The sequence below is a fragment of the Diabrotica virgifera genome, chromosome 8 (genome assembly GCF_917563875.1).
Source record: "Diabrotica virgifera virgifera chromosome 8, PGI_DIABVI_V3a".
Taxonomy (NCBI): domain Eukaryota; kingdom Metazoa; phylum Arthropoda; class Insecta; order Coleoptera; family Chrysomelidae; genus Diabrotica; species Diabrotica virgifera.
Genome location: NC_065450.1, coordinates 218,563,521 through 218,586,323, shown reverse-complemented (window position 1 = coordinate 218,586,323; position 22,803 = coordinate 218,563,521). Strand labels below are relative to the sequence as shown.

Sequence of the window (22,803 nt, the reverse complement as noted above, 5' to 3'; positions counted from 1 at the left end):
GAGAGATTAGAAGAGAATCCTTTTGAAAATGCATAAACTACAAGAATTATGTCACAGTTTCCGGGAAGAAAGACAACAACTTGGCGCAGAATTAAAGCATCATGTCTTAGGTACCGAACTGCAGCAAAAAAAAACAAGCTCTTACACCACAACAGAAGCAATCAAGACTTATATTTGCTTTAAACCATCAGCTACAAAATCGAGATTTTTGGGACAGGGTAATATTTACAGATGAGAAAATTTTTCAATCTTCTAAAAAGGGCAAAATTGGGGTGTATAGACGAGATAATAATAGATTTAATCCTCTATAATATGTTGATAGATATCGAGCAGCTGGTCATTTTAGCGCCAATGTATGGAGATGAATTTCATCTACAGGAATGGGAATGGTATGGCGTATTGATGGCAGGTTTGTTGGGCAGACTTATCTGAATATCCTAGAAAACATCACGTTTCCAAGTGTAGAACAGTTGTATCCAGAAAATAATTTTATCCTCCAACAAGATAATTGTCCTGTTCACACTGCAAATATAATAAACCAGTGGCTCCAGAATAACAACATCGAAACCTTACCATGGCCCAGCTACAGTCCAGATTTAATCCCAATCGAGAATGTGTGGAGGGTTATTATAAAACGGTTGTATCGGCGTAATTTTTTACCTCAAAATGATGAAGAGCTGTGGCACCGTATACAATAGGTTTGGGAAGAGTTTTCTGAAGAAGACAATTTCATAGTTCCTTTCACGCAGATGTAAGGAAGACTACAAACTGTTATCAATGCTGATGGAGATATTACAAAATATTAATTTTATTTTTGTTCTAACTACAGGGGAATATCATTGTTGGTAGTTGCTAGTAAAATCTACGAAATAATACTAGAGAAAAAGCTGCGAGAAAATATCGAGGCCACACTGGATGACACCCAATGCGGCTTTAGGCCAGGGCGAGGTACAACCGATCTTATATTCACCGTGAGACAGTTATCAGAAAAAGCACTAGAGCATAACAGTAAGTTGTTTCTCTGTTTTGTGGACTTGGAAAAAGCATTTGATCGGGCGCCACGTAACAAGATCTGGGAAATAATAAACCGTAGAAATGTGAAACCGAAGTTAATCCAAGCAATAAAGAGTATATACAGGGTGTCCAGAAACTCTACCGACAAACGAAGACAGGAGATTCCTCAGATAATTTTAAGACAATTTAACCCAATTCACCTAGTCCGAAAATGCTTCTTAAGGGAGCTAGAGCTCTTTGAAGATGGCGTCATGAAATTAGTTTTTCTTAAATACCTCCAGAAGCCTTCTATTTAGAAAAACGAAAATTGGTATGCCTATTTACTTTTCAGAGATAAATCGATTCCATCCCTTGCAAATTTCTAGTACCGGTCATAGGCGTCCGTTTTGGGTACAGCAACGGGTATTTTATCGCATAACTTTTTTGTCCTTAACTTTTATGCATTTTTGACACCGGGTTATTAAATTGTGAGGTATTCTAGTACTAAAAGGTACTCTTGCTTTAAGTCGGTAGGACACACCGTTTTCTAGAAAAATCGATTTGAAAGTTTTTCGTTTTTGGAATTTGAAAAAAAATTGAAAGAACTTTTCAACAAAAAACGAAGTATTTTACCAACATAAAGTAAGAATAACTTTTAGTACTCGAATAGCTCATAATTTAATAATCTAGTGCCAAAAATGCTCGAAAATTCAAGACAAAAAGTTATGCTATAAAATAACTATAACTATAAAATAACTGTTGACCTATCCAAAACGGACGCCTATGACCAGTACTAGAAATTCGCAATTAATGAAATCGATTTATCTCTGGAATATAAATAAATGTACCAGTTTTCGTCTTTCTAAACAGATTTTTTTTTTAATTTTTTTTTTAATTCAGAAAGCGAAAAATTTTTAAATCGATTTTTCTAGAAAACGGTGTGTCCTACCGATTTAAAACAAGAGTACCTTTTAGTACTGGAATAATTCACAATTTAATAATCCAGTGTCAGAAATTCATAAAAGTTAAAGATAAAAAAGTTATGTGATAAAATAACCGTTGCCCTACCCAAAACGGACGCCTATGATCGGTACTAGAAATTTGCAATGTATGGATTAGATTTATGTTTTGAAGATAAATACGCGTACCAAATTTTGTTTTTCTGAATAGAAGCGTTCTGGAGGTATTTAAGAAAAACTAATTACAAGACGCCATGTTCAAAGAGCTCTAGCTCCCTTAGGAAGCATTTTCGGACTAAGTGAATTGGGTTAAATTATCTTAAAATTATCTGAAGAATCTCCTGTCTTCGTTTGTCGGTAGAGTTTCTGGACACCCTGTATAAATGAGTACGTAATAATGTAAGACCGAACAATCGCTCATCTCTAGAATTCTACACAAGGACAGGTGTAAGACAAAGTGGTGTTCTGAGTCCTTTGTTATTCATCACTCTAATGGACAAAATTGCAAAAGAATGCAGGGGTAAGGTAAAAAGAACTAGGGTTGGGGTGTATAAACTTCAACAAGTTTACGTGTCAGAGCTGATATATGCCGATGACCTGGTAATTGTGGCAAAATCAGAAAAATACTTGCAAGTGAATGTGAATGTTTGGAATGAAGCCTTTAAGAAATTTGGGATGAAAATAAATATTGAAAAAACAGAAGCTTTAGTAATATCGAAAACTCAAGAAAATATAAATGTAAAGCTGAATAATGAGACCATTACACAAGTAGAGGACTTCAAGTATGTATCTGGGATCAACAATGAATGGGCAAGGAAATATAGAACCAGAAATAAACAGCAGGGTAATGAATGAAAACAAAAATGAAAGTATTTCAAACTGTATACGAGCCGGTGCTACTCTACGGTAGTGAAACGTGGACAGTGAACGACAACATCCGTAGTAAAATTCAAGCATGCGAAATGCGATATTTACGTGCGGTATCCGGGGTGACCAATGATTTGAAATCTATTGGAATTAGAGCATGGAGAAGAGTTGCCAGAGACAGGGGCGAATGGAGGATTGTTCTGAAGAAGGCTTTGGCTCATAAAGAGCTGTAACGCCACTGATGATGATCCAGGGTGACCAGACGTGATCTTATAAGAAATGAAGACATACATGAATGGTGCGGTGTTGGAAGGACCTTAGACAGACTTGAAACGAAACAGTTACCGTGGTTCGGACATATGGCGAGAATGAGTGAAGGTAAAACTGTAAAGAGGGTATGGAAAGCGGCATCTGACAACAAACGACGAAGAGGCAGGCCAGCAAGAACGTGGAACGCAAGTATTGTAAAGGCTTGCGTAAAAAGAAATATTGGGTAGAGAGAAGCAGAAAGACTAGCAACTGACCGAAAGGCATGGAAACGTCTGATTTCTCCACTTACCTCGACACCGTAAGGTACAAGATGACTGCTTAAGTAAGTAAGTAAGTAAGTAATTTTATTTTTACATACCTAAATTTAGTATAGTTTTGGTCTTCCAGACCCTCGCTTTCTTTCGAGAGTTTCTTGTTCCCTCCATTTTTTATTAATAGAAAAACTATGGTTTGGTATGGTATGGTACACCTGCATACCACGTCACCTAGGGCTTGATAAGACGGAAAGAGTCCCACCAGAGCTCAATCCTTTTGATACTGTAGGTATCTGGGATGAGTCAATTTTCCCCTTAGAGGGAGTGTGAGCCGTATGGCTAAATCTGGAACAACAACTCTACAACTCTAAAGCATCCCCCATTCGCAGGGGGCCTCGCCTGATAGAAGATCCGACAAGAAAACTACCACAAGTAAGAACAACAACCTTATTTTATGTAAAAACTATCATTTATATACTCTTGGCATGGATGCCTTAGCGACATCTGCTAGAAAAAAGTTTAAGTTTTTAATCTAATAGCACATACAATGATACATAAAATACCATTTTATATTCTACCAGATTAAAAACAATGGAAAACCTTCTCTGGTTACACCATCCGAGGCTTCTAAAAATGCAAGCTATACGGATTCTGACACTATAAGAAGATGAGGGAACTTTACAATTTATAATTCACATCCCATCTGCTCAGGAGGTAAATTTCCAGTGAAAATGGTTTCCTTAGTACTTCAAATAGAGTAAATATATAAATTAAAAATGAATAAACATTTTCAATTTCGTTGCAACCCGAAACTGCAGTCGTATTATATTCTAGTTCAATCAGAAAGTACAGCAAGCATCTCTACCGGTTTCGGGGTTTCTTAGTTCCTCATCAGGAGATACATAATGCTCTCCTCGTTGACGGAACCAGGATAATACTCCGCGTGCAGTCACGGATTGCAACGAACGAAATGGCAGGGATGCCCTAGCGACATCTGCTAGAAAAAAGTTTAAGTTTTTTATCTAATAGCGCATACAATGATATTTAAAATACCATTTTAGATTCTATCAGATTAAAAACAATGGAAAACCTTCTCTGGTTACACCATTCGAGGCTTCTAAAAATGCAAGCCAAATGGATTATGAGACTATAGGAAGATGAGGGGATTTTTCTATTTATAAATCCATTCCATCTGCTAAGACGGTAAATTTCCAGCGAGAATGGTTACATTCGTACTCCAAATTTACTCTATTACTCTATTTACTCTAAGTAACTCTATTCGGAGTACCTACGTTCCTCGCTGGAAATTTACCACCTGAGCAGATGGGATGTGAATTATAAATTGTAAAGTTCCCTCATCTTCCTATAGTGTCAGAATCCGTATAGCTTGCGTTTTTAGAAGCCTCGGATGGTGTAACCAAAGATGGCTTTTCCATTGTTTTTAATCTGATAGGATATAAAATGGTATTTTAGATATCATTTTATGTGCAGTTAGATTAAAAACTTGACTTATAAAAATTGCTAACTTACCGTCTCCTTAACAATGATCAAAGGTAGCTGTCGTTTTGTTAGTTCTAATGCAGATCTAGCCGTACTGACCAAATTAGCTTGAGTTACGATTAATTTTGGAGAAGCATCTATAATCTGCTTTGCTATTTCATCTAAAACACATATTATAGAAAAAATTATAGTATAATTATAGTATAATATAACTAACTACTAATTTAGGGTGACTATCCTAAATACCCGAGAGACCAACCCGATGCGCTCAGTGGCGGATCCAGAATTTTTTTGGGGGGGGGGTGTCATGGATCTTGAGGGTAATTTAATTACTTTTCTCTGATGCAAGGTCACTTAGTCTTACCACCACTAGGATAAGTGGTTTTCAGTTATTTTTTGGATGGGTCTAAATTTCTTTTGTTTGACGGCTCTCGGTTTTCTCTTTTTAGGATTATTTAAATGATATTTGTTTTCGTCTGGGGGGGGGGGGGGTCATGACCACCGTGACACCCCCTTGGATCCGCCACTGTGCGCTATTTAAATCAGGTCAGAGCTTCTTTTATCGTTTTAAAAACCAACGAAAAACAATTTACTACATATCTGTATTAAGGCCCTGATCGACAGGCGAGTAAAACCGCGGTTTTGTGGCTCGTCGATAAAGCTCGCCAGTGTATCATTGTAATACCGCGGTTTTATTTACCGACAAGCCTGGCTCGCGGCTAGTCAGTTTGTTTTATTTTTTACTTGGCTCGTCGTTCAATACCGCGCGTGTATCACGGCTGGCGAGCCAACCGGCAGTTTTCGGCGACCGTTGAAGTGAAAAGACCAGTTTTTAATCATGGATATGCGAACTCTCAGCCACGACTTTTTATTAGAATTTATATATTGCTTACGAGACTTCTTGTTTATGGAAATGTACATCGCCAGAGTACAAAAAGTACAAAGAGTACAAAAAAATATCGTAGAAAACATGAACCCAACTCAATTAGAGCCGATGTCAAGAAAAAAATTCAAACATTGCGAGCTTTCTACAGGAAAGAAAGTTTAAGAAGTTTACGATATGTTGGCTGTGGACGGTTGACACGACTGTTTTGCTCGCTAGTCGATCAGCACCAACGAGCCGCGAGTAAAACCGTCGTTCTTAAAACCGCGGTATTATGGCTCGCACGTCGATCACCCACTTAAGAATGACATTTGGGTGATACAATTGATTAGAGCAAGGAGAAATGCAAGCAGGAATCACTACAGCCCGCCCAAATGCTCCAGTCTAAATTCACTCTGATGCGATAGAGGTGTTCTCAATCAGCAAAATGCTTATGTGGGAGTCCTGGTCACAAGGACTCCCACACGAACTCCTTCCACGATCAATGCAGACCAGCGTGAGGCGCTTTATTTCTTGTATCTGTAGTGATTTATCATCGATCTATAGCGGTACGCTTTAATTACTATTTTTGCTAATTTTATTTTCTTAGTTTTTAATAATTTTTCTCAAAACGAAATAATATGGGTCATATAAATTCACATGTAAAATACAAACCAGATGCTAAGAGGGACATGGTTTTACGAAACGGAATGTATCCTCAATCAGATGTTTTTGGTGTGTTCAGTTTAACAAACTGAATTCCCCATAAATTAATTACCTTATCGGACCTTATGTCAATAACTCACAATTGGACATGCATTCGAAAACGTAAAGCAGAAATGTTTCAACCTTTAAACGCCAGATCTAAATAATTTATTGCCCATCTGGTCAGATGGTAAAACACAAACAGATTAGCCTCTGTGGTTTCTTTTCAGCCACTCAGTCAGTCGGTTACAACACCCCAGAGGCATCGGCCGCTCGCTGGGCCGAAACAATAACAAACCCTCTTACGCGATGTACCGGGTGTCCCAATAAGAATGGCTCTCGGCCATATCTCAGGAACCGTTTATAGTAGAGCTTTGAAATAAAAAATTTTATAACAAAAGTTGCCTCAGGAAAAGCCTGGAAATTATTTTCATAATTGTGAGTCCACCGCTAGAGGGCGTAATTGAATATCAAAAATAAAAAAATCTAAATTTTACAAAATTTTCCTAATGAAGGGGCACTGGAAATCCGATTATTGTATTCTTCATCAAATTCTGCGCATATTTGATTTAACAAGTTTAACTCTACCTTTGCAAATAAGAGATGGGGGTGAGTGGGAACCTTGTTATGAAAAAATGGCTGTAAGTCCGGTTCTGCTAAATCAAATTTTGAAAACTGGATCTTGTTGAAGACAGATCTTTTTCTTCAATGTAAGCGTGATAATTTTGAACCATCCTAATAAGTAATAAGCCAGCTGGGAGGCGGTATTTATTTTTTTTCAGAAATCTAGTTTTCTTTGGAAAATATTAAATACAAGTATGCATTTTTAATCATACTTTATAAAATTAGATTAAATTGGCAATAGAATAGCGAAAACCGCATGTCGATACCTTTTTTCTATCTCAAGATATCTCGAGAAACATGTAAATTTTATACATAACTGTTACTATCACCGGTAAACTAAGTTAATGAAAAGTAGTATGCTGTGGAAAAAAACAAAATAACATTTTCCAGATGTCAACGTATAAAAATATAATTAATTAAAACAACAATGTAAAGAGAAACAATACTATTAAAATTAAATATAACACAGAACAAAAAGAACTACTTAGTGACGACCTAAATATTCAAATTGTTGCCCATCATACACTACTCTAGAATACATTATCCAGAGAATACTAAACGCCATTCAAAGCATATCGAGAGCAGAAATTGAGACTGCTGTTCAATCTACTCTTGAAAGAGTAAATGTTTGCAACGAAAATGATGGGCAAAAATTTGAACGTTTATGTCATCACTAAATAGTTGTTTTTATTTCTTTGTAATAGGGCTTTTCAACGCTTCTCATTTGTTTCGAGCCTCTGTCATATGCCGTATAATCCGTGTATAATATTAATATACGAGATATGAACGAGGCTCGAAACAAATGAGAAGCGTTGAAAAGACCTAATATACGTTGACAGCTGGAAAATGTTTCTTTGTTGTTTCCATAGCACCCTACTTTTAATGAATTATTTCGTTTACCGGTGACAGTAACAGTTATGTTTTTAAATTTACACGTTTTGTAAGATATCTCGAGATAGAAAAAAGGTATTAACATGGGGTTTTCGCTATTCTGTTGCTAATTTTGTCTAATTTTGTAATATGGGATTAAAAATGCATGTTTGTATTTAATATTTTCCAAGGAACACTAGATTTCTGAAAAAAATTAAATAACGCCTTCTAGCTGGCATATTACTCAGTAAGTTAATTCGAAGTCATAACTTTTACATTGACGAAAAAGATCTGTCTTCAACAAGACCAAGTTTGCAAAATTTGATTAAGCAGAACCTGACTCACAGCCAGTTTTTAATAACAAGGTTCCCACTCACCCCCACCTCTTATTTCCAAAGGTAGACCTAAACTTGTCAAATCAAATATACGTAGAATTTTATGAAGAATACGATGATCGGATTTCCAGTGCCCCTTCATTAGGAAAATTTTGTAAAATTTAGATTTTTTAATTTTTGATATTCAATTACGCCCTCTAGCGGTGGTCCCACAATTATGAAAATAATTTCCAGGCTTTTCCTGAGGCAACTTTTGTTATAAAATGTTTTATTTCAAAGCTCTACTATAAACGGTTCCTGAGATATGGCCGAGAGCCATTCTTATTGGGACACCCGGTACATATAAGCAAAACACCTTTTGTTACCAAAATAAATAAATATTTTACTGTTCGTCGTTAACTTATTTTTATTATTTTTAATTAATTCTAACTCACGCACACCTACCGGAATAGATCTGTATTGCTTGCTCGGGTCTCGAGTCTCTACACTGTGTTACGTCCTTTTCGGTGACTCAGTACTGGGATGTGGGCGCCTCTTGCCCGTTTTTTTGGTTGTGTTAGTATTTTTTTATGGCTTGCGCCTTTTGCTACTGTTTTTTTAATTGTTTTGGTTGTAGAAGTAGCTTTTTGTATCTTCAAAGAACGTTTTGGCAAATAAAAGCATAAATGGCAAATAAAATTTGTAGAACAAAAGTTTATTTTTGGCCAGCTAGGTTATAATGGTGACTAAACATTTTACCATGATACCTACTAAAAAACAAAAAGACAAAAACAAAACCTTTTAAATAAAAACAGACATTTTATAATTAGAAACACAAACCAACAGTAAACAACAGTACCTATATATTTAAAAAAATAAAATTTTGTCGCCATAATTGCCCATAATTGCAGAAAAATTACCCTTCATTAGGCATATTATCTTATCCATCCAGAAAGGAACTATACTTAACGATGTGGTACGATATGGTACTTAACGCAAATATGTGAACAATAATCATCTATATAATACACATAGTTTCAAAAGTTATGTATCACCTACAATTATGCTTATAGCGACACGTTTCATTTATTATTTTTTAATTGCTAATTTTAAATATTAACTTTTCTCAAGACGAAAGAATACGTCTCATGTTAAATTCACATGTGTTTTCGTTCCTAAAATACAAAACCAGATTGTATAAATTTAATGGTTTTTTCAGGGAAACACAAATTGCCAGATTGATCACGCTCTTTATGTCAACTTCTTAGAAACTACAGAAAGGTTCTCAGCTTTTAAAACGCCAGATTTAGTCATTTATCGCCTTTTCTGGCCACATGGTAGAACCGCATACATGATGACATAATAGTGTTGTGGTCTCGGTCAGTATCGACACAGCGGGTACGCAGCGCAGTCACACCCTCGCTAAAATAACAAACTCTTACGAGATATAAACGAAGCACGCTTGTTTACCCAAAATAAATAAATATATTACTGTTCGTTGTTTTACACTTACTTTAATTTCATAATTGTTTCCGTAAACCACCAACGGATCATGCTCATTTTCATAGTTGATTTTTCCGGAATTACTTGAACGCTTGAACGGATTAACGGATTCCGCAATTTTTTTTTATTGTTTTAGATTTTTCTTTAGTATTTACACAGTTGGGCAAAAGTGTACCCAAACTTCTTTTTTGAACTTATACCGGGTGGAAAAATAGAAATATTTTTCTTATGTTAAGTTTGAAACACCCTGTAGGAAGGACAAGCTATCAGTATATGGGTATACATCGAAATCGTATTGCAGTCTTATATTTTGTGAACATTTTCTTTTTTGAATGTTTTGAACAAAGAAAATAAACTCTTTTATTCTTTAACATTATACGTGTTTTAACTGAAACAAAATTAAATGAAGAATAAAAAAAAACAGTTACCAAAACTTTAAAAATAGAAAGGCACATAACGTTAACAATTCTGGTCGACACCTTAAGAGTTATTTGTCGACCAAGTGAGCGGTATGCACAGCGCAATATAAGAGAGTCGAGATTGTTTAATGGAGGCTCTGTGCTGTTTTGGGGTGGAATTTTCTTGAGAGTAAGTAGGATTTGATGTATACCTGGAGGCTCTTTAAATAGCGAGAGATACATTACACATATTTTCTTTCTTTGAACACTTTGTTCCTTTCGCACTATATATAGAAAATAATTTCATCTTAGTGTATGATAAGACATAACCTCCTCACGTATCTCATGTCATCAGTTAAAACACATATTAAAGAGTAAAACCCGTCCAGTTTCTTTATTATTAAAGATACTCAAAATTTAAAATGTTCACAAAATATCAGACTATATCACAATTTTGATGTATACCCCCACCTTTGTACGGTTTCCTCCCTACAGAGTGTGTCAAACATTTGTTTCAGTTAAAACACATGTTAAAGAATAAAACCGTGTATTTTCTTTGTTTCTAAAGATATCAGGGACATTCCAAAGACAAAAAGTTCACAAAATATAATAGCCCAATAAATGACCGTTTTGGAGTGTAATTTCCAGTGGCAACTCCGAATTGCATGAAAATTTGGATTTAGGTTCTACTTACCCTCCACTTCAAAGTTGAATTTGTGTCGTTGGTTGCTTTAACTTGGGAGGTGACATTTATCCTTTCTCGGGGGGTGAAAAACGCGTGTTTAAAATGAGGCCGGAAATGGATAAATTGACTTATTTTAAGCACCTTTTGTTCTATAAAGTTTTCTACGTAATACTTTTCGAGTTACTCGCGATTTAAAATGTTGATTTTTCAACAAAAAAACTACGTTTTCAGACCGTTTTTCCCAAATAACTGAAAAAGTAAATATTTATCGAAAAAAAAATTTTTAGCCAAATTGTAGCCTATAAAAAAACGAAAAAAATTATGTACCAGTAAAGTCTACAAATTGAGTAGAAGCAAAGTTGTAGCTCATGAAAAATACGTTCTTATTCGTCTAATTCCAAATCGAATAATTCAACACGAAATCACCGAAGAAAGAATCGTTTTTCGGGAAAACCTTATTAACATTTTTAAAGTATCAAAAAAAGCTTATTACTTGTTTTTTACAAAAGTTTACAGCATCAAAAATAAACGAGTTACACTGAAAAAAAAGTTGGCCCCTTTTTTTTGGTAAAAAAAAAATCGTGAAAACCTCCCTCTATTTAGCACCCTAAATGAAATTAATCGTTTGGCGTTACCATCTATTTTAACTGAACATTTGGTTTTATAGTAAAAAAAAAAGTTTCTAAAAATTTTTGAAAAATTTCGTTTTTTCAAAATAACTTAAAAAGTATTAGTGATAAGAAAAATCTTAAAGAGTAAAAGCATGTAGGTTTTGCTATTATAAATATGCTAGTTTATTTTGTTTCCCCGTAAGACAAAAATTGGTTAATATATGGCTGTTCAAAATTTGCATACACTCATGATTAGTGACCCATTCAAGCTTTTTCAATTATAACCCTTTCAAAAATAAACACTTTAAACTAGTGAGACTGACAGATCATATAAAAAAATAGATAGGTAAGTAAATTGTTTGTAAAGCGGTAGCGATTAATTTCATTTAGGGAGCTAAATACGGCGAGATTTTCATGATTTTTTACAAAAAAAAAAGAGGGCCAACTTTATTTTGAGCGTAACTCGCTTATTTTTAATGTTAAAACTTTTGTTAACAATTAAAAGAAAGCTTTTTATAAACACTTTAAAAAAGTTTAAATGGGATTTTCCCGAAAAGTGCTTAATTTTTCGGTGATTTCACCTTGAAATATTCGATTTGGAATTAGACGAATAAGAACGTATTTTTCATGAGCTACAACTTTGTTTTTATTTGATTGATAGACTTTAGTGATACACCATTTTTTTGGGTTTTTTATAAGCTACACTTTTGCCAAGGATATTCTTTCCGATAAAATATTTACTTTTTTTACATTTACGAAAAACCGTCTGAAAAGGAATTTTTTTTGTCGAAAAATCAACATTTTCAATGGCAAATAACTCGAAAAGTATTGACTTACGTAAAAAACTCTATAGAAAAAAAGATTGTGTGTACTTTGTACGCACGTAAGAAGTTATACTTCTACTACATATTATGTGATTTTTAAGACTATACCAAAAATTTAAAAAAATAAAAGAATAAAACGCACACAAACACATTGAAAAATGCCACAAAGAAAAAATGATTTCTGGACGATAATAATTGTTGGCAAAAATTTTAAATACGCATTTGCTGAAAAAAAAATTATATAACAAATATACTTACAATCATAATATGCATAAAAAAATAAAAAAATAAAACTTGCATCGGGAATTGAACCCTTGAATTTCGTGCCGCTTTAACTCGTAATCGAAGCGTAGACTCACTCGTCCAATCGCACATTATTTATCATGTGGAAAAATACGGTAACTGAACGTTTTACTGTTTGACAATTGGTTTGAAAATTATGTAGTTTAAATTTTGTGGAAGAAAATATAAAAATATAACAAAACAGTAAGAAAACAATATATTAGATGAAGATTGGTAGAACTTTTGTTGGTAATCAAATTAAGTATGTAAATCAAAGCATTACATACCTACTAGATAAATAAATCTACGCCAAAAAATCATAATTTAAAAATAAAAATCGAACCTAATTTGGGATTTCTCTCTAAAATCCGCATTCTTGAGAAAATAAATGTATGTATTTCAACCTAATCCAAATGTATAATTACAATATGATTATAATAAAAACTAGGTACTTACCAAATTAGAATGAGTTTTCCTTGTCCAAAATAGTCCAAAAGTCCAAAAATATAGGTATATGAAAACTATTTAAAAAGGCAGTATAACTATTAACTAACTTTTGTTTGTTGTTTCTTTTCACACAAATTTTAAAACGCAACAACCATAAATAATCTAACTACAGCTGTGCCACAGCCACCATATTGAATAATTTTTGACATGTCATTTGAACATCCAATCAGAACAAAGTTATAATGCGCATGCGCCCGGTCGCTAGGTTTTCCCATATAAAAATTTACCCTCTATCGCCAGTAAAGAAGTATAACTTCAAAAAAGTTGCTTAAAATCAGTCAATTTATGCATTTCCGGTCTTATCTTGAACGCATGTTTTTCACCCCCGAGAAGGGGTGACTGTCACCCCCAAGTAAAAGCAACCAACGGCACAATTTCAACTTTGAAGTGGAGGGTAAGTAGAACCTATATCCAAATTTTCATGCAATTCGGAGTTGCCCCTGAAAATTACACGGTATCGCCGAATTTCCCGTTCATTTACTGGGCTATAAGACTACAATACAAATTCAATGCAGAGTCCCACTTTTACCTTGTTCTCCCAACATAGACCAGGGCGCATCTGTAAAAATATTAGTACATTTGGACGTTGAGAGGTGACTCAAATTTTTTTGGAGAAATTGCTTGAAAATAGATCAAATAATAATATTTGAGTTATCCTCCCTCTCAAAAAGGTCCGGAACATTGTTTAAATAATCAAAATGTCAAAAAATTAAGGAAAAATTCGATTTTTTTCTTGGTTTTTTGATTATAACTTTAAAAGTATACATTTCCGAGAAAAGTTTACTGAGATAAAAGTTGCGTAATTAAATTTCCTATAATATAGAATTGGTTAAAAATTTAAGAAATAGTCACCCTTGTTGAAAAATAGCAAAAATTGTGAAAAAAACATACAAAAACAAGTATTCGCATTTTACGTTTTTCAACCATTTATGCTACACTTAGCACCTTCATATTTCACCCTGAAAAATTTTATGATACAGTAAAACAATATTGTAAATTTCATTAAGATCGGTTCGATAGATTTTGCAAAATCAATTTTGCAATCCAGCTTTCGTAAAAAAAATTCATTTTTTCAAAATGTTACAGGACTGAAAATAAAGCAGATAGCAAGTTGAAAATTTTTTTGCATATAGAAGTGTACTGTACCTGTCATTTGCAATTTCGCAAAATTAAAATCGCTTAACACCACGGCGTCAGGATTTTTTTTTAATAAACATTAATTATTGGTGCTACGCGCAGGACAGCGGATAGGTTGCTCTGATTGGGCATTCCAATGACCTTTGATAATGATTGATAAATTTTAATTTTTATGACATTTCGATATAAATAAATAAATTTGTTTATTGCAAAATAAAAACACATACTCTATCCTTTGAAATAACACTTTTATTAGCAAAAACTTTCTTTGTTCATATATTTTAATTTAAATAATAAAAGTTTATTATTTTTAAACATATGCAATTTTTTAAACAATATTTCACAAACAATAATAAAATTAGTTTGATTTTTGTGGAATTAAAAATTAAAATACAACAAAATATAGAGTAAGAAAATAATATATTAGATAAAGATTGGAACAAATTTTGGTGAAAATCAACCTGCGTGAATCGAACACCGCTGTCCTGCGCGTAGCACCAAAAATTATTGTTTATTTCAGAAATTTTCTGACGCCGTGGTAATTAATCGATTTTAATTTTGATAATTGCAAATGAAAGGTACAGTACACTTCTATAAGCAAAAAAAATTCAACTTGCTATCTGCTTTATTTTCAGTCCTGTAACATTTTGATAAATGAATTTCTTTTGCGAAAGCTGTATTGCAAAATTTATTTTGCAAAATCTATTGAACCGATCTTAATGAAATTTATAGTATTGTTTTAATGTATCATAAAGTTTTCCTGGGTGAAATATGAAGGTGCTAAGTGTAGCATAAATGGTTGAAAAACGTAAAATGCGAAATTATTGAAATTATTTGTATTAAATTATTATAAAATATAAATTATTTTGTATTTTGACAACGACACCCGACTTGGGCGTCGAAACGTTAATAAAATCATTTTTAGGTAAAATTGTGGCTTATTTCCCATTTGAATATACTTGATTAGTAAAATGCGAATACTTGTTTTTGTATGGTTTTTTCGCAATTATTGCTATTGGGCACCGGACTTGGGCGTCGAAACGTTAATAAAATCATTTTTAGGTAAAATTGTGGCTTATTTCCCATTTGAACAGAGGCGGCTCTAGCCCATGTAGCGCCCGTGTGCAGTCGATGCCCTGGCGCCCTTTGGTGGACGCGCAGTCAAACAAGAATAGTCGAATAAGTACCTACCTAGTACTAGTACATGGGGTATTAGGTACGCTTATTAGACAAGGCGAAAGCGGCGGGTTCGTTGGAAAAAATATTCCCATGAGATTTTTTGCATAATCACATTCGTGAGACATCCCAGAATAAGGTTCAAGAAGTCGCCCACGTGAAAAGTGGTCCAAATCTTTTTTAACAATTTTTTTTAATCTAATTTCAAAAATCAATATTTTTGGCGCGAACAAATTTTTTTAAGGTTTTTTGTACCATTCTGGACAAAAAAGGTCTCTTATAATTTTTATCTAGAGTTGATCGTTTTCGAGTTATACGCAATTTAAAATTGAAAACAACGAAAAATGGCGATTTTCAAACCTTAATAACTCGGTTAAAAGTTATTAATATGAAAGTTAGAAAGTGACTAAATCACAGTTTAAAGTCCCCCCTACAATATCCTGAAGAAATTTTTGTCATTATTTTATTACTAAGCTGTTATTTTTAAGTAATAATAATGAGCGGCATGCACGTATTAGGTGGCCGTCAAAGGTGAGTGCGAGAGAGATGCCATTCCGGCAGTCAATGGTGCCATCTTACTCGCACTCACATTTACAGCCGCGTCAATACGATGTTACCGCTCATTATTAATAATTAAAAATAACAGCTTAGTAATCAATTAATGACACAAATTTCTCTAGGATCACGTAGGGGTAGCTTTAAACTTTGATTTATTCACTTTCTAACTTTCATAATAATAATTTTTAACTGAATTATTACGTCTTAAAAATGGCAATACAGTCAAACCTGCCATATCCGGATCAATGTGGCGACAGACCGATCCGGATATGAAAAAATCCGGATATCAAGACCACTACTTCTTTTACAGTATCTGAAAAGTTTTCTCCCTAATACATTCCAGTAATCAACGCCGTCAATAACTTTCGTCGATAGACACGTTTTATAGATTCTATACGCCCTGAGCTTCGCTGGTGGCGCTCCTGGCGGATTACTAATTCAACTTTCACCGGTAATTTTTAAAATTATTATTTAATTGTTATCGCTTAATATTTACAACGCAAAAAATTAATTAAATTGTAATCGATTTTTTTAAGATTTTGCTAATCATTTTGACGTTCTATTGATAAAATATGAATTTCTCACTTCGGATACTTTCACAATTATCGTGTAGATGGCGCTAAGATTAATTTATAATTACATATTACGGAACATTAAAAAAACTTAAATTCAGTATTTAAAACGTAAGTATATTTAAGGTAAAATTATATACCACAGCTTTGACCAACTAATATTTTTTATAATTAATGTTTTTACTTTTAATTTTAAATTAATCACTTTGACATTTATGTCAAATTTCCGGTAAACGTTTACAGACTTGCCACTACTGGCGCTCGTGAATTTGTAAATATCCCCTCTACGTACGAGCTCACAGCGTATAATACATTATTTCGCCATCTTTTAGTTCTTCTTTTAATGCGTTGTCCAACAGCAGGACTGCCTTTCTCGGTAGATTTCGGTAGATCTGGACGGCGCAGAACCGTCCGGATATGGGGAGGTCCGGATATGACAGGTCCGGATATGGCAGGTTGTACTGTATTCGCGTTTTTCAAATTTTAAATTGCTTATAACTCGAAAACGATCAACTTTAGAGAAAAATTACAAGAGACCTTTTTGTCCAGAATGGTCCAAAAAACCTAAAAAAGTTGACTGGACCAAAAATATTGATTTTTGCAATTTGATTAAAAAAAATTGTTAAAAAAAATTTGGACCACTTTTCACGTGGGCTTCTTGAACCTTATTCTGGGATGTCTCACGAATGTTATTATGCAAAAAATCTCATGGAAATATTTTTTCCAACGAACCCGCCGTTTTCGCCTTGTCTATATAATGTAAACAAAAATCCAGATGCAAATATAGCAATATTAAATGATGCCGGGAGCCAATAGTTATTCCCGGCATCAGAATAACCTACCCAAATCTGTTAAAAAAAATTTAATTAAAAATGAACTTTTTTATCTACAAGGTAAGGTTAAAAATTGGTTGAGGAAATTTGACAGGTTTGAGTATACGAGTAAATAGTACTTTTAGGAAGGAATTGGTTAGATGAATAAAAAAGAAGAACGTTGTGATTATTTAAAAAAATAATAATTTATTAACAAATTATCACTTTTCGTGCATTGGCATTAGCAAAATCTTGAATAATATCACTTACTTCAATTTTAATTTCATGTTCAATACTTACCAGTAATTTCAATCGACTTTGAGACAATGTGACGTTAGATAATTTTTAATTCTTTTTATGTAATTTAGAAAATGATTTTTCACTGTGCACTACTGTCAATGGCAATGTGAGGTAAATTCTAAGAGCAGTGAACAAATTTGGAAACAATGAAAGTAATTTATTTATATTCAAGTAATTTAAAATATCCAAAGGTGTAGTAGAATTCAATGTACTTTTTCATTAATCGTTTTAAAGCATATTTTTGTTGAAAAACAAAGTAAATGATCCTCTCTTTGGCGCTCGGCGCCCCCAACATCCCGGCGCCCGTGTGCACCGCACACCCTGCACAATAGGTAAAGCCGCCCCTGCATTTGAATATACTTGATTAGTAAAATGCGAATACTTGTTTTTGTATGGTTTTTTCGCAATTATTGCTATTTTGCAACTAGGGTGACTGCTTTTTAAATTATTAACCAATTTTATATTATAGTAAATTGAATTACGCAACTTTTATGTCAGTACAACTTTTCTCGGAAATGAATACTGTTAAAGTTATAATCAAAAAACCAAGAAAAAAATCGAATTTTTCCTTCAATTCTTGACATTTTGATTATTTAAACAATGTTCCGGACCTTTATGAGAGGGAGGATAACTCAAATATTATTATTTGATTTATTTTCAAGCAATTTCTGCAAAAAAATTTGAGTCACCTCTCAACGTCCATCTCAAAACAGATCCGCCCTGGACTAACATTGTGTCTCAAACTTAAGATAAGAAAAACATCCACCCGATATAAGTACATAAAAGAAGTTTAAATAAACATTTGCACAACTATGGGAATACTAAAGAAAAAATATAAAATAATAAAAAAAAATTGGGGAATCCGTTAATCTGTTCATGAAAAAATCAACTATGAAAATGAGCATACATTTTAGGTGATGCATAACTTTTGAAACTATATTAAAATTTAGTAGGTAAGTAGTACTTTTATCTTATCTTTATAATGATGCACCAAACTTATCTAAGCAATAATAAAGTATTTTTATGAACTAAATGTACTTTAAACCATGACAATTGGTATAGTATATTGATATTCTGTGGCCATCACTTGACCTTAGTACATTGACATAGAAATTGATAAAATATCAGTTATTGTTGTTTTGGATTATATTTATATTATGTTCGGAAAGGTTTTAGCAATTACACCTAAAACTAAAATTAATCATCATTATTTTTGCCTTATCACTATGCGGGGTCGGCTTGCCTAATTGCATTTCTTCACACAATTCTATCTTGGGTCATATCACTATTAATCCTCTTTACCAACATATCCTTCCTAATCGTCTCCCCCCAATTCTTCTTTGGCCTTCCTCTCCTACTCCTTTCAGGAATCTGCACTTCAGCAATTCTTCGTATTGGGTGATTAACGTCTCGACGTTGAACATGGCCAAACCATCTTAACCTATGCTCTCTCATTTTGGCATCAATGTTCCCTTCTGTACATCATAGGTCTTATGGCTGTTTTATAGAATTTTCCCTTCAGCTTCATTGGAATTTTTCTGTCGCACAATACCGCACTTTCCATTTCATGTATACAACCCTAATTCTGTAATACCGATTTCCATACCATTTCTCCACTCAAAAAAATTTAGTTCGTAATATTGATTAACAGTGATTATTGAATAATATCTCACAATCTTTACATATTCACCAGGGACTCCATTCTTATTGAGTGCCCACCACAGAATTTCTCGAGGAACTCTATCATATGTTTTCTCAAGATCAATGAATACTATATGAGCGTTTGTTTCTTTATTCCTGTATTTTTCCATCAATTGCCTTATAATGAAAATTACATCTGTTGTTGATCTGCCCGGCATAACGTCAAATGGATTATCGGATATTTGGGTTTCTTCATATATCCGTCTCTCAATTACTCTCTCCCATATTTTCATGGTGTTACTAAGTAGTTTTATAGCCCTGTAGTTTGTACATTGTTGTATATCTCTCTTGTTTTTGTAAACAGGTATTAACATACTGCTTCTCCATTCGTCTGGCAGTTGTCCAACTTCCGTAATTATATTAAATAGACCTGCTAGCTAACTTGTTCCTGTCTCTCCCAATGCTCTCCATACTTTCCCAGGAATATCATCTGGTCCGAATGCTTTTCCTTTCTTTATTTTTTTAAGCGCTTGAGCCACTTCCTCATTTGTTATTTTGGTGACCATTGCTGTTACTGTCTCCGTTGACTCCACAGGATGACTGTCAAACTCTTCATTTAATAGACTGTCAAAATACTTTCTCCATATCTTTTTGACGTCCTTTTCTTGAATTAGTATTTTATTGTTTTTATCTCGGATAAATCTAATCTGAATAAAATCTTTTGCTCTCTGTTTGGCTATTTTATATATCTTTGTTTCGCCTTCCCTGGTATCAAGCAACGGCGGGTTCAGCAACCTTGCAAGGAGGGGGCAATGGAATAAAAAAATTTCTCGTAACTCACATACGCAGGATTCTTTTATGGGCTGGTACTATCTTTTTCTTCATCTACCTACCATGTCCTTTCATAACGTTGGTTACTATCATAGCTACCTTAATTTTATTCACTGCCACGCTAAATCCACCACAACCACGAAGTGCTTCTTCGTCCTGGACTGCGTTTGCCTTCTATGTTCACTTGCATAATATTTTGTAGCAACCTATATTTGAAACTTCTCATTACATGTCCAAAATACTCCACTTTTCTCTTCTTGATGCCTTCTATAATCTTCGTAGTCTTGCTGAGACGTTCTAGTATTGCGGAGTTTCGAATCTTCTTCACCCAAGATACTCTTAAAATTCTTCTATAGCACCACATCTCGAGAGCCTCAAGGCGATTTAGATCGATTTTATTCACAGTCCAAGACTCGACACCATACAGTTTTAAATCGTAATTATCTCTTTCTTAAAAAAAAGCGACACCAGGCGAAGTCTCAAGGAGGGGGCAATTGACTTCATTGACCCCACCTTGGATCCGCGCCTGGTATCAAGTTGATCGTATAGGTTTGCATATGCTTCTGCTTTGCTGCTGCTACTTTCGCTTCCTTTTTGGCGACCATATAGTTTTGAAGATCTGTGTCCGATCTATTTTCTTGCCAGTTTTTATATAAGTTTCTCCTCTCTTTTATTTTTATTTGTACTTCATTTGACCACCACCAAGTCTCTTTATGCTCAAACTTCTTTGCTGACCTTTTCCTAGGTATGTCAATAGCAGTTTCTCTAAAACTAAAATTAATATTATTAGAAAAATAAATATTATACTTATCAGGCTTCCGGGTTGACTTTCGTCGATTGACACTGTCCCGAGATTTCGACATCTTCTCTGATATCTTCATCAGAGAGGATCGAAATCGTCATTTATATCGTCAATGGCGGGGTTCACTGACTTGGCGCCTGGGTAGGGGTTGGCGCGATTCCGGGATTTTGATTAATAGATGGAGCGGCCGATGTTTTACTTAGGAGAGCTCTATACGTCGAAGGTAATCGATCCCTTTTATTAAGACAGTTAAGCCGTTTTTCAATCTCTATTCTCTCAATCTCTATTCTGATTCTCGGTTAATTCTTGGTTTATAGAAGCAGAGGGGCCTATGGTTCTGGAGTTTTAGAAATTAATTTTGTGACCTAATGTCGACCTAGAGCTGAAATTCGAACGTTCATAAATCCTCTTTTGGAGTCTATAATTACTGGTTTGGCTTATGTAAGTTCGAGGTTATTCTGCAGAAGGAATTTCATAAATTCCGTGTTGTTCGTTAGGAATGTTGTCTCTGATTGATCGCACTCCATGAAAGTTTTTGTTTGGGGGTAAATATTGTCTTTATTTCTCTTGATTTTAGAATTTTGTCGATTTTATCAGTCACACCTTTGATGTAAGGAAGAAAAGCTATTGTATGATGAGGATCTGAGTCTTTGGGTTGAGATTGAGCGGGAGATTAAAGCTTGAGGATGCGCCAATTGATATGATTTTCGCGGTAATCATTTTGGATGAAGGCTTGTTTTCAACAACTGAGCTCAGTGGATTTACTTACATAATCGCAAATGCATATTGATCTGGAGACAAGGGTATTAATGACTTAATTAATTTGTGAGGTGGGTGATGAGAGTTGGCATGCAAGTAGCTTTTGGTATTCAGATTTCGATGAGAACGTCGAGAAACGGTAGGGATGAATCAGTTTCCATCTCCATCGTGAACTAGATTCTAGGATGTATACTATCCAGATAAAAAGATACAATGTATCTTCAACATATCAACATGTCGTAGCCAACATGTGGGTTCGAAAATTGATGTTGAAAGTGCTCGAGTCTCGAAGTCTTCTATATAGATATTGGCAATTATCTTGTCCTTGCTCGAATCAAGGAGCAGACAATTTTTAAAATAAAATACAATATAGACTCTACATCAAGATAATTTTTTTAAATTTTTTTTAGACTAAATCACATAAATGAATTCTAATCACGTAAAAAACTAAAAAATTTAATGATTTTTCTTGTCAACAAAAAATTACCCTAACCGTTTTTCTGGATTTAAATGTATTAATTTTATTGACCATAAATAGGAGATAATGATGCATCATTTTAGTGTTGCAATAATTATCAACATAAATTTAAATTGCACATTATAAAACAATTATGCAATATTAAGTGTTTGCCGATTTGTAGCATAAATTATTCATTTAAGTCAAAATTATCATCATTGTTTGAATTATCATAATTTTGTTATAATGTACTGTAGTTTTTATAGTTTTTCCGTATATCTATGTTTGAACTAAAGGTCAAAATACCGAGATTTGGGTTGGCAACCATCATTTTGGATCATTTACTGGATATCGTAATTCCACAATTACCTTTCTCTTTACCCTTCATTAAAAAAATTGTAGACGATCTTATTTATTCTGTTCCTTCTTCACATATTCAAAGGGCCTTAAGCATGTTTAATACTTTTAATTAACCTATCCAATTTACTTTAGAGATTGGAAATGAATTTTTGGATTGTCTGAGTTATGTCGGTCAAACTTCACAATGGCTCAAACAAAGAATTACACAGCACAAAAATGACTGTACAAAAAAGAGGAATATGTGTGCAGTAGCTGACCATCTTTTAAAAACTGAACAAAGAATTACACAGCACAAAACTGACTGTACAAAAAAGAGGAATATGTGTGCAGTAGTTGACCATCTTTTAAAAACTGGACACCATTTTAAACA

At 33.8% G+C, this 22,803-nt stretch overlaps 1 protein-coding gene across 2 annotated transcripts in view; it reads right to left on the bottom strand.

Moving 5' to 3' along the window:
• LOC114336452 (probable 4-coumarate--CoA ligase 3) overlaps positions 1–22,803 on the bottom strand; it is a 77,975-nt gene that overhangs the window by 39,959 nt on the left and 15,213 nt on the right. For both annotated transcript variants that reach the window (XM_028286828.2, XM_028286821.2), the window contains exon 3: positions 4,874–5,004. In XM_028286828.2, the coding sequence (XP_028142629.1) occupies positions 4,874–5,004 (131 nt within the window). The remainder of the gene's footprint in view (positions 1–4,873; positions 5,005–22,803) is intronic.